This window comes from Rhamphochromis sp. 'chilingali', assembly GCF_963969265.1.
Source record: "Rhamphochromis sp. 'chilingali' genome assembly, chromosome: 3".
Lineage (NCBI taxonomy): Eukaryota > Metazoa > Chordata > Actinopteri > Cichliformes > Cichlidae > Rhamphochromis > Rhamphochromis sp. 'chilingali'.
In genome coordinates, this window is record NC_137931.1 from 15,680,199 (window position 1) to 15,693,590 (window position 13,392).

The following is a 13,392-nucleotide window of genomic DNA, read 5'->3' on the forward strand; positions in this document are numbered from 1 at the left end:
GTGATTAAAATACACTAATGGTAGCAAAAGAACTGCATCGCATATCTTTATACAGGGAGTGCAGAATTATTAGGCAAATGAGTATTTTGTCCACATCATCCTCTTCATGCATGTTGTCTTACTCCAAGCTGTATAGGCTCGAAAGCCTACTACCAATTAAGCATATTAGGTGATGTGCATCTCTGGAATGAGAAGGGGTGTGGTCTAATGACATCAACACCCTATATCAGGTGTGCATAATTATTAGGCAACTTCCTTTCCTTTGGCAAAATGGGTCAAAAGAAGGACTTGACAGGCTCAGAAAAGTCAAAAATAGTGAGATATCTTGCAGAGGGATGCAGCAGTCTCAAAATTGCAAAGCTTCTGAAGCGTGATCATCGAACAATCAAGCGTTTCATTCAAAATAGTCAACAGGGTCGAAAGAAGCGTGTGGAAAAACCAAGGCGCAAAATAACTGCCCATGAACTGAGAAAAGTCAAGCGTGCAGCTGCCAAGATGCCACTTGCCACCAGTTTGGCCATATTTCAGAGCTGCAACATCACTGGAGTGCCCAAAAGCACAAGGTGTGCAATACTCAGACACATGGCCAAGGTAAGAAAGGCTGAAAGACGACCACCACTGAACAAGACACACAAGCTGAAACGTCAAGACTGGGCCAAGAAATATCTCAAGACTGGTTTTTCTAAGGTTTTATGGACTGATGAAATGAGAGTGAGTCTTGATGGGCCAGATGGATGGGCCCGTGGCTGGATTGGTAAAGGGCAGAGAGCTCCAGTTGGAGGTGGAGTACTGGTTTGGGCTGGTATCATCAAAGATGAGCTTGTGGGGACTTTTCGGGTTGAGGATGGAGTCAAGCTCAACTCCCAGTCCTACTGCCAGTTTCTGGAAGACACCTTCTTCAAGCAGTGGTACAGGAAGAAGTCTGCATCCTTCAAGAAAACATGATTTTCATGCAGGACAATGCTCCATCACACGCGTCCAAGTACTCCACAGCGTGGCTGGCAAGAAAGGGTATAAAAGAAGAAAAACTAATGACATGGCCTCCTTGTTCACCTGATCTGAACCCCATTGAGAACCTGTGGTCCATCATCAAATGTGAGATTTACAAGGAGGGAAAACAGTACACCTCTCTGAACAGTGTCTGGGAGGCTGTGGTTGCTGCTGCACGCAATGTTGATGATGAAGAGATCAAAACACTGACAGAATCCATGGATGGCAGGTTTTTGAGTGTCCTTGCAAAGAAAGGTGGCTATATTGGTCGCTGATTTGTTTTTGTTTTGTTTTTGAATGTCAGAAATGTATATTTGTGAATGTGGAGATGTTATATTGGTTTCACTGGTAAAAATAAATAATTGAAATGGGTATATATTTGTTTTATGTTAAGTTGCCTAATAATTATGCACAATAATAGTCACCTGCACACACAGATATCCCCCTAAAATAGCTAAAACTAAAAACAAACTAAAAACTACTTCCAAAAACATTCAGCTTTGATATTAATGAGTTTTTTGGGTTCATTGAGAACATGGTTGTTGTTCAATAATAAAATTATTCCTCAAAAATACAACTTGCCTAATAATTCTGCACTCCCTGTATGCAAATTTGTAGATGTAAATCTACTAATTTTTAGATGGGACTCTTCTTCACACACAAGTTAGTCACGGAGTTCCTCAAGGTTAAATGCTGGGACCAATACTTTTTAAAATTATTAGAAAAAACTGCATTCAATTTAATTGCTCTGCAGATATCCAGCTGTACTTATCCAGGAAGCCAAATGATACAAGTCAACTACACTCCAGGCATGTCACAGACAAAAGCCTGGATGAGCTCTGATTTCCTACTTCTAAATTCAGATAGTCACTAAATCAGACAACCTCCGTTTTAACCAGATAATTACTTTAAAGTGCATTACGTTGGCCTGCAGTAACACTGTGAAGGATCTTGTGGTATATTTTATGTCCTTCAGTATGCACATTAAACAAATATGTAGGACTGTCTTTATTCATTTCCGCAGTATTGCTGAAATTAGAAACATCCTGTTTCAGATTGATGCTAAAAAGCTAATATCAGGTCCCTCTAAAAGCTCTCTGAAAAGCTTTCAGTTGATCCAGAATACTGCAGTGAGCGTACTAACTGGGACTAAAAAGAGAGACTATATTTCTCCCATATTAGCTTCTTTCCGTTGACTCCCTGTTAAATTTAGAATCTAAGCATGTTTTAAAGATGTCATAGTGTCTTATTATCCTAACAGAGCGCTTCTCTGTCAGACTGCTGGCTTGTAGTACTTGTACTTGTAGTGCTTAGAGCTTGTAAAAGTAGAATAGGAGGCATACTCTTCAGCTATCAGGCCCCTCTACTAAGGAATCAGCTCCTATTTGGGAGACAGATACTCTCTCTACTTTTAAGATGACTCAATTTAGCACAAATGCGTTGTGTCAGAAGAAATTTTGCCTGTTTCTTGATGTTATCAGCTACCAGTTTAAATTGTATGTCATGCAGAGTGGAGTGTGAGAACCCAAATACCAGATGCAAAGACAGTCAGACTGAAATAAACAAAAAGTGAGCAACTTGTTGAAAGCTAATGACACATTTGAATAAAAATGAAAAGTAAAGTACAAAGAAAATGGCAACTACTTGAAACCTAAACTTGAAAACACACTAAGGCTAGGAAACAACAGAGCTGGGGAACAGTGGGAAGGATGAACAGCAGGGCATGGAGAACAGACTCAAGAACACTGCATGAACACATTATTCAAAATATTTTTATTGAGTATTTGTGGATGTAGTTTACAAAGAAAAAAAGAAGACGAACAAAAACACAAACTGTTTACAATGAGCACAAACACATTAGACCAATCAGGGACCAAATAGAATATTTAAATAACTAGAAAGTTAAAAAGCTCAGACACAGACGCAGAACCAAAACACTGTAATCATCTTAGTTATACTTTTATTTGGCTACTTCAGCATTTTTACACTTGATTCCCTGATTGTCTATTTATTTCTCTGTACAGGCTATATTCTTCTTTATGTATTTCTTTGTCATTCCCTTTTCAGGTGCACTTATTTCTGTTTTTCCAGACATGTTAAGCTAATCTTTGCATGTACTCTTGACTACTGCAAAAACACCTCTGGGGTACTTTTATCCCCATATTGACTGCTACATTTTCACTTTCTTTTTTTTTTTTTAATCTTGCAACTGTACTAGCAGCAGTAATCACGAGGGCAGCTGCTGAAATTCCCAGCTAGATGGCTCCTTTGGCATGTTGACACAAGCGTTTAGCAGACACTTATGTGTTAGCCTGCTATCATTTCAAAGGTCTGGACCAATTATAGCTCAGGATGGCCTGATGAACTACTCGAGCAGTGCTGTGGGTCCCTCGGTTTCCCAGAGCTGTCGGTGTAATAGTGGATAATGTCGTTCCCCAGCTGTGCTCTTGAACGTGTTCTTGATGCCTTGTCTTTTTTTAAAGTTTTTCACTTTCCCCATTTTCTGTCTGTGACATATAAAGCAGCATCGTGAAGACCAAAGGTCACCTCAGATTAGTGTAATTGAACGAGGACTCGAACAGACTGCCTTGCTTCATGTGGCGTGTGAATGCATGTTCTTTACATACAGTTTATATACATGTTTATGTATGATACTATGACAGTGTGCATGCTTAGGCTATAGTCAAGCTTTTGTGTGCGTGTGTGTATGACAGGGGGGCATGTTTGGCTGTTGTGCATGTGACTGATAAGGCCCTCGTATTTCACTTTTCTTTTTTTTTCTTTTTTTTTTGTCCTGTTTGGATCTTTAGCCATCAGAATTGTTGTCTTAAGGCCAAGAAAGATGCCAAGCGGATTTATTTTACCAAGTGGATCATCATGGCCTTGCCATATTGGTCCATTTGATTGACCTTTATTATAATTATGTATTTATTTTATTTTCGGTTGCTACAAACGGGACAGACATGACTGGGGGATAGGACAGGGAGAAAGAATGAAAGAAAGAGAGGGAGAGAAAGAAAAACAGAGGGGACAAGAGACGGTGAGAAAGGGGGGAAGAAAGAAAGAAAAACAAACAAAACACCTGGATCACCTGGAAAGCAAACAAAAAAAGAGCAACATAATAAATACAGCACCAAGCGGACCACCTGCTTATCTGCAGTAGCAGGGAGGCCCCGCATCCCAGATCCCAATCTGACAGCCAGCACCTCCTCCCAGCCCCCCAGTTGCGAGGAGGTGCTGGCCGTCAGATTGGGATCTAACAGGCTAACAGAACCGGGGTGAGTGAAGACCCCAAACCTCCCTACGCCCGCTCATATGTAGTGTTGCTGTGTGCTGTTCTAAAGTGCATTGAAAACACCTGCCCACAGCTCCGGCGACACAACAGCCAGAACCCAAGCCCCCAAGGCCCAGCCAGCACCCCAGACCGGGGGGGGAGCACCCCCAGACCCCCAAGCCTCCACACCCGTCCCGGACCCACCCAGGGGCAGCCAGGCTACCAGGCCAGTAACCAACGTCCGCCAGCACAGACCCTCCCCCATCTCCGGTGTACGCAGCCACAAGGAAAACACCATCTAAGAGCCACCAGAGCCCCTAACCAGGTCATGGCCACATCCCCCGGGTTAGGCCCTCCAGGGAAAACGTCCCCAGGGACTCCCCAGACGCCCTAAGGCCGTCCCTACCCCCATATCAACCACAATAGCGAAGGCAGGACCAAACCATGACCCCCCACCCCCACTTAGAAAAGTATTTCACTTTTCTAAGGCCCAGTCTGAACACTATAGCAGTTCTCCCAGCTCTGTTTCCAGTCTGAATATCTAAGTGAGTGCCTCCACAGATATAGTTCAGATTTGCTTATAGGGTCAAGGCCCGATGCTGGATAGGTTTCTTTGTGCTTCGTTTATTTATCCATTTAACTCTAGAAACTCTAGAAACCTGTGTCATGTTCACAAATTATGAATAATTTTGTCAGAATTTTTCATGAAAAAACTGCTAAATATGTAATTTAAGACTGTGAGACAGACAGTGTTACTATTCTAATTAATAGCCTTACACTGCTTGTTACTGAGGAGATGATGCATGCATTGCGTTATCTAGACTCTATCTGAGGAATGCATTAGGCACTGCTTATCAATTGCCCTCTGTCAACCAGTGATGAGTCATACATTCTGCAACCGACTTGGATTGCTTTGATGCAGCAGAGAAGAGCCACTAACAGATTCACAAAATTCACACAGAAATGTGCGCAAAATGGTTCATTTCACTATGCTTTGTATTGTGTTTCTTATGAATTCATAAGTATTGTTGCAATAGTAGGGAATTCCTCCAGCACTGAGCATCACTTGGAAGATGAGAAGCAGAATAGTTGAAAATGTTGTCAGTATATTGAGAGCTGACACTATTAAAACCAGAACAAAATATGTGATCACTACAAATTTGACAGATGCAGTTCAAATTAAGTCTGCTGTGTGTGACAAATCTAAAAACTTATCCAGGTCAAATAAGCATATGTGTGCCTAAAAGTTTGTGTTCTTTACATCATCACTGGAGCTTCTTGTACTTTTGAACCAGAGGCCTATTTTATAAAATAATCAGTAGGTTCCAAGAGCAGATATCAAAATTAGAGAATGGTTAATAATTTGTAATTTTTGTCTTATGGGTGACTGTAAATGTCACATAGATAAAAGCTTTAAAAAATAACAAACAGATACTGTATTTAATTCCAAAATCAAGATTAAAGGTGTTTCATTTTCACATGAGTGCAGGTGGTGAAGACATGCAGGGCGATTTGGAGAAGGTAGTGTGTGGATTTGGTGTGCCAGGTGCTCTTCACTGCAGTGTACAAAAAGTCATTTGTTGTAACCCTGACAACCAAAACTATTATATTCATCTTCACTGAACCTGCGTAGAACTTTGTAAGTTATAAGGGGAAGCAAGGCCTCACACAGTTTTGTTGTCTTTTAAGACTGTTGGTACCTTCATTCCTATAATGTGAGATTGTCTGCTTGTGATATATTAGAACAATAAAGTAGCTCTAAAATTGTCTCACCTCTTATCTTACTTTGCCCAGGCCTATATCAGTTCTTCTTCTAAATATTCTGTCTATGCTAGGCATCTCAAGTTAGAAAAATGATGCTGCTGAAAGGTTACAATGGTTTCTGCTTGTCTCCTTACTATCTCTACATTAGACACCAGATTTTCACGTTGGACACTATTTATTTTGAGCTCTCCACTACAGCTCAGCATCTAATCTAACCACATGATGTGTTTATAACTGTAGAACAACAGGAGGTTCAGAATAGGTTTCAGGAAAAAACGAGCAAGGAATTGCAGATTTAGTGGATTGATGGCGCTATGTGTTGTCTTTAGCATTTAGTCGCACTATAGTTTTCTGTAACCAACCACACTGGCTTATGTGCATTGGGGAATGTGGTGATGAGCCTAGGAAGTGAAGAGCAGCTGGGGGAAATTATTTATGAGCTATCTTTTTCCTCAGGAGGAAAGATTCATCAAATTCCTGTTGGGGAAATGGCTTTTCAGTTTATTCAGGATTAGCCTTCAGGGCTACTAAGACTCTGTCTTAGTCTTTCTTTCTTTGCTTTCAGTGTTTCCCTCTTTACTTGTTTTTCTACCCTTGTCCACGCAGTTTAAGTAATTCGTGTACTTTATATCTGTAGCCAATTTAGAGTGACCAGTGAATATAACATATGTCTTTGGACTGCGGGAGGAACCCTGAGTACCCAGCAGGAGCCCACCCAAGGGGAACTTTCTTTCTTTGAGGTTTTATACTGATCACTGACTTCTATAGTGTTTCTATTTCAAATTCAGCCAGGGACCTTTACTGATTATCACTCTGGTATATTTTCACACGCCGATGGCAACTGCCTGACTTAAAAAATAAATAAAATAAAGCTCTTGACTATCAACTCAGGCTAATTTCCTCTGTAATAAATAAGCAGAGAGCAAAGTTGGGACCCAGCAGAAATACAAATGTTATCCTTTAGAGCAGGGGTCAGCAACCTTTAACACCCAAAGAGCCATTTGGACCCGGTTTCCACACAAAAGAAAACTCTGGGAGCCGCAAATACTTTTTGACATCTAAAATGAAGATAACACTGTATATATTGTTTATATTGGCGAGTATAGGGCTTTGGAGTTGACGTCACGCCGCAATGCATTGTGGGAGCGCGGCGCCATTTTCGGGGTCTACAAATCAAAACAAACACACTGTTGTTGTGTTGGAACGACGACTACAAGAAAGATGCTTCCGCGATTGTGACGCTTATTTTGAGCGACGAAAAATAATAAAATTTGATTTTATTTTTATATTTCAATGTCACAATAATCTTCCAATTTAGAACTACAAGTTTAAAAAGAACGAATACAAAAAATACACTTCAGCTAAATACTTGTAATATATTTTCCCAAACCACGCGGAGCTGCAGTATAAGGACTAAAGAGCCACATGCGGCTCCGCAGGTTGCCGACCCCTGCTCTAGAGCATGTGAGTAATACTAGGGCTGTGCTGGAAGTCTAGGAAAACAACTCTTAAGGTGAAAGAAATCTGCTTTCAAATCACTTAGCAAACACATTAACTGCTGTACAACTCTCTTTTTTATGTAATGTCAGCAAAAGCTCAAGAACAAAAGACAGAGACAAAAAGACACACCATCGTTTTTGTCCTGCGTTTACCACAGCATGGAGGGTTGTTGTTCTCTTTCTGCTTCTAACGTAATCTCTGAATGATGCTCACATTACATCAAGATGTTTCACTCCCCAACATGGGGATCTGAGGACCCAATTAATATTCAGTGCAAATATTACTATCTGGTATCATAGCAACAAGGGCCACTGTACTGGTTGTGTAAAGCTGCCAGTGAGATTTTGCAGGGAGGGAACGGGAGGGGTAAAGAGGGAAGAGACGCATACAGTACATGCAGTAACAGCAGTCACAAAAAGGGCAACATATCCATGAAACGTTTGGCTCTTTCAGTGCCACAATTAAATGTACATGCAATTTTCTCACCACACGCTGACTGTGTGACTGAATTACGAACTAATTTAAGGAGCTGTGGCATACATTGTCCACTTATCCTCCATGCACAATAATTGGAGGCAAGTAATATTGTTCATTATTTTCATAACGTGTCACTTTTAGCAGTCAATGTTGGCCCTTAAAATTGTGAAATGCTTCACAATTAATTGTCTAACATGTTAGTATTGTAATATTACAGTGGTGTGATTAGAAAAATAGAACTGAGCTCTCACGAAACAGACTTTTGTTCACAATCGCTTTTAAAAGACGAGAATGCTGATTCAACCTGTTTTCATCCTGATGAATATGAACGGTATCCCAGATTGGAGTTTCCAATCTGAATCTCAAATGAAATGCCGATGATCACTTCTGGCATCAGCATCTGGCTCCAGACTTAATTTAAACACACCACATTGACCCAAACAGACATTGGCATTGTGTCTAAAGTTAGTTTTTCTCTCTCCTCCCTGTCAGTCTCACCCCAGTAGAAGAAGCAGTGAGGTAGATAAAGCGACGGGCTGCTCCCTGCTAACACTCAAACATTAATTCTACTTTTCTGAATACATCCTTACCTTTTCCGCTATTTGCATATGTCGGTATGTTGTATACAATGTAGCTGTCTGCAGAAAATATACAAAGGAGACATGATAATGTGATGTGTTTACTGATTTTCACTGTGTCACCATGGCAGTAAGACTAAAGGCTGAGAGAGTATTGTTATATGCATAGCATATGTTCAGGTGACTTTGCAGTGCATACAGTATGTGAAAACCTGTAAGTCTGAGCATGTCTTATGGTGTTTGCATATAGTGTACAACCCAAGTAAATGTGTGTGTGAATGGTGTGTGTCTTTGGGGTGGGGAGCGTTACAGTAAACTTATATTGTTATACTATCATCCCTCAGGACTGCCGTATGTTTCAATATGGTCAGAAATATGACTTTTTACTATCTCTCCAGAAGCTATCAGTCACTCATTAAAGCACTCTCTGTAATCTCCTATAAGACTGACTCTTCTACACATTAGGGCTGAACGATATATCGCATTTGCGATAATATCGCGACATGATCAAGTGCAATTTTCTAACCGCAAAGGCTGCGATTATACTCTGGACATGTCCAAATTCATGGGCTGCATCCTCCTGAGGCCGCATTTGTAGACCGATTACGTCACAGCGACGCGCCGAAGGCTGTCCAAATTACTACCATATCCCAGAATTCATAGCGCGGCCCAGCCAAACTCCAGTTTCCAACAATGGCAGCCGCTACTAAGTTTTAAAATTACTCATACTAATCTTTCTGGGTCACAAAATAAACTTTTAAAATATTTTCAGGCGAGAAAGTAGTTGTGTAAACATCAAATATCTGCTCAAGATATCCCATATTTGCAAAAGTGCTTCGACGTTTTCAGAGGCGTCTGCTACCCACCAGCTCGACAGCTAGCCGGGAGCTCGAGGGTTACTGATGCGGCCGAGAACAGCACAACTCCCGGCACATCATTTTCAGATCACCGCGGAGTTTCGCTGCTCGGGTTAAACGTAATATATAAGTCACTTAGACAACCTAAAAATGTTATTGTTGGGCTTTTTTCAGTGTTTTGTTTGTTCATGAGTAAATCGGTTTGGCTGAGATTAAAGTTATTAGATTAGATAAAATAAAACTTTATTAATCCCCCGGGTGGGTTCCTCCTTGGTTTTCACACAGCTGACTAAACGTCAAACAGAAAACTTATTAAACAGAAGTATGAGACAGTCGAGAATTTACGCCAGTGTCTGGTTATATTTTAGATAGCAAGAAGCAGACGGCCGAGTTTATTAAACTCCACCGAGACAGCGGTGACGCTAATCAGAACTAGCCTTCTGATTCAGAAGGCTAGACCGTCCAATTTCACGCCTTTAAATTTTAAAGGCGTGTTTGTGTGTGTGTTTATACAATTGCTATTATGTTTGCACTTTATGTGTAATGTTACTGACTGCACAGATCAGTAAGATGTGTGTATTTTTTATTTATTAGTTTTATTTATTTAATATTATTTTTTAATTGAATGACTGTCTAGTAGTTCACAGATGTCGAAAAACTGAGTGTGGTAAAGCCACTGATTTTGTTTATGTATATTTCTGCAATCTGCACATTGTACTGACTTTCATTTTAATGTTTACACCAGGGTTCCTTGTCAGCACTTTATGCTCAGATGTTTGTAAGCTAAAAATAAACTATTGTGTATGTTCAAATATACTGTTGTGATTGAAGAAGTTAAATAAAAATGTCAGTCATCAATTCATGCATCACCTCATGTCATCATAACAGAGGTCTGTCTTCCAGGAAAGAACAGTTTAAAATTAATGTAATATAGTATTGGCCATACTATATGATGTATTGCTTGTCTTTGTTTAATAATACAGAAGACAAAGACCTTAAAAAATAATCGCATATCGCATCGCAATCGCAATATTGGGGCAAAAAATCGCAATTAGATTATTTTCCATAATCGTTCAGCCCTACTACACATCACACTATAGTATTTCCACAAATGTCCTCCCTTATGAATAATTGAAGGAAACTGAAGCCTGAACTTGTGCCTGAGGCAGAGCAAGCACTTGTGTTGATCTGCCAGGGTCTTTTTAAGAAAGCTGTGTTGGTAGGCTTTTCAGTGATGCTGGCAAACAAATGTGAGGTATCACCAGGGATGCTGAAGAATGTAAGCACGTTTTCTTATAAACACACCGTAAAAACACGCCGCAAGGTCACAGGGGGTTGTGTCTCTCAGGGTTCATTAAAATCCACTGTATTCTCTGTTTTTATGCTATTTGGGTGTGACTACAGTCAAATAGTCTTCACACTAATTGAGTGGATCAGTTACATTAAATGTGATATCAATTGTCCTCAGGCGTTCCCTGCTTGACAGAAACAAATCTATGCAAGAATATTTTGTTCCAATCCATTAATAGAAGCTAAAGGTTAGAGATAAAATTTGCAACAATACTCATATTTTCTGGGCTATTTTTGTCACTCCCTGAAGAAAAACTCAAATTACTTTACTTTTTTAAAAGTTTTTTTACTTTACCTTTGATCAGGTGGATAATAGATATGATTGAATGGGCAGTCCCCATTCTGTCCATAGCTAGACTGGGTTTACCTCTTGCTCAGTAATAAGAAAATGAAATCCCACAACGTGCTTACACCTTGAACACATCTCTTTTTTTTCTATGATGCGTTCATGGTGTAGATGTAAATAAAGTTTTTGTCATGGCGCTCAGCATCACGATTAAATTGAGTAAGGTTTTTTAAGTGTCAAGTAATTTCAAATGGATTTTTTCAACAGATTTAATAAATATCTACACATTTGTACATTTGGCTGGCAGAAACAAATTGTTTCTGTGCAGCATCTCACAAATAGTGTCTGCAAGCTAAATGTACAGTTGTTGTAAATATACAACACTGAAAGATGAGTGCAGATGTATGAAAGAGAGGAGCGGGGAAGCAGATGAGAGATTATTTTTAAAGGTGAGGATTACTCAGCAAGTGAAATTTGATATGCTGGAAATTTAAATCTTATTTCACTCACTGGGCCCACGTTCCCATTTGAGGTTTGACAGTGTTTTAGTAGATAAAGGTGAATGGCTTGGACATTAATTGAGCTGCGGTTTTGGAGAAGGCTTCGAAGGGGATTGGGGTATACCAGTTTTGTGTTTCAGAATAAAAGTCTTAACCTCTTTAGGGTCTTTTACTTCAATATAAAGAATCTTGAGGCAACTGTTGTTGTGATTTGGCGCTGTATAAAAACATGTGCTAATCAGAATTGAGACGCTTTGTCAGTGTTGTTATTCATATTCTTATTATAAAAAAATATTATCTTGGTGGCATAAGTGTGGAACAATATAGGAGAAACAGAGGCAGTGCGACCACTTGTTCTTATTGATTTTTCTCTTGTTTTCTGTCAGGGAAAGGGAGATTCTTTCGTTTCCGTCTCCCAGCCTTACCTCTCCTGGGAATCAGCAAGCAGTCCCTGCCCCAGGAAGACCCTGATGCCGTCATGGTAGACTCTCCTCGCTACAGTGACGGCTCAGTAGCAACACGCGACTACCAACTTCCCACCACTCGAGAGAGCTGCAGTCCCTCTTACGCCAATGACACCCGTGCCCTCATCGGCCCCAGCCACTGCTCAACCCCTGTGTCTGAGCCTTTGGACCACTCGTCGCCTAAAGGCCCCTGGGACCGGATGTACCCGGACCAGGCCGTTGCCCAGACAAAAAACCAGAGCCAAGAGGACACGCTTATTGCAGCTCCATCAATCCCAGGCCTTACTCCAACTGCCTCCAGAGAGAGTATGTGCAGTATTCGCAGGGCCTCTTCTGTACATGACATAGAAGGCTTTGGGTCCAACTCTAAGATGGTGTTCAGGGACCGGCATGCCAGTGAAGGTAAGAGTGTCCTTTTATACATTTTCAGATATGCATCAACAGTTGCTGAACTGTATATATGGTATTACTTAATAATCACTTTGTATTTATTTTAAATGCTTTAAACTGGTAAACAAAGTTTACATTAGTTTACATTAAACTGCAAAGTGCACAGCACTGGTTGATGATGTCTTGTTTATTGATTTGTTGAATTGATGTGATATAAGAAAGAAACAAATGTAATTGATATTTTATTTACAGATCTAATCAATTACTAAGACTGTCGTCCTAAAATATCAGCTATGTGGGGTTCTAGTGAATCCTCAGTAGATGGTCACATCTATAATCTGTGGTATTGATCTTCCACCTTTTGGTCCTCATTTGGTTGAGGGTAGGAGTGACCCATACTGGTCCTGTTTCCTGCAGCTCAATCAGTCTCCTCCAATTGCCTCTAATTCCTATTTAGATACATTTAATACATCTACTTCCCTGTAATGCATTGTTCACAGGGACATTAGCGGGTCGTTAACGGCAACCCCCATTTATCATCATAGACACCCACAAATTCTTCTCTCACCTCCACTCCCCTTTTTCTGTCTTCTCCCCCACTCTGTTGCCACCTTCACAGATAATGGTCGCAATATCAAAGGTAACTAACGGCAACCTGCTGCATTTTCAGATCGTGAATAGCAGCATGTCTAATGATACATGTGTACATGTCAAAGCCTGCTTGTTGCATGAGTTTTCCCACAAAAGGTTCATGTTGTATGCAAATGCCTCAGCAGATGACTGTGTTTGTAAGTTCTTTGGCCTCGAAAGACACTAAATGACTACACGACCTGCCTAAACCTAGCCAGCCTCTGTAAGTCCTCACTAAAAAGAAAACACAGTAACCTCTGCACATGCTTGCATGGAAGCAGCACATTAAACTTCTCTCCTGCTTGTTGTTCATTGAAGAGGATAAATTAATG

At 40.4% G+C, this 13,392-nt stretch overlaps 1 protein-coding gene across 4 annotated transcripts in view; it reads left to right on the plus strand.

Moving 5' to 3' along the window:
- Positions 1-13,392, plus strand: part of LOC308394332 (voltage-gated inwardly rectifying potassium channel KCNH7-like) — a 74,256-nt gene that overhangs the window by 28,613 nt on the left and 32,251 nt on the right. For 3 of the 4 annotated variants that reach the window (XM_080878583.1, XM_080878584.1, XM_080878586.1), the window contains exons 4-5: positions 11,963-12,442; positions 13,050-13,070. In XM_080878583.1, coding sequence (XP_080734709.1) covers positions 11,963-12,442; positions 13,050-13,070 — 501 coding nt within the window. The remainder of the gene's footprint in view (positions 1-11,962; positions 12,443-13,049; positions 13,071-13,392) is intronic. The other variant, XM_080878585.1, reaches the window with a different exon arrangement.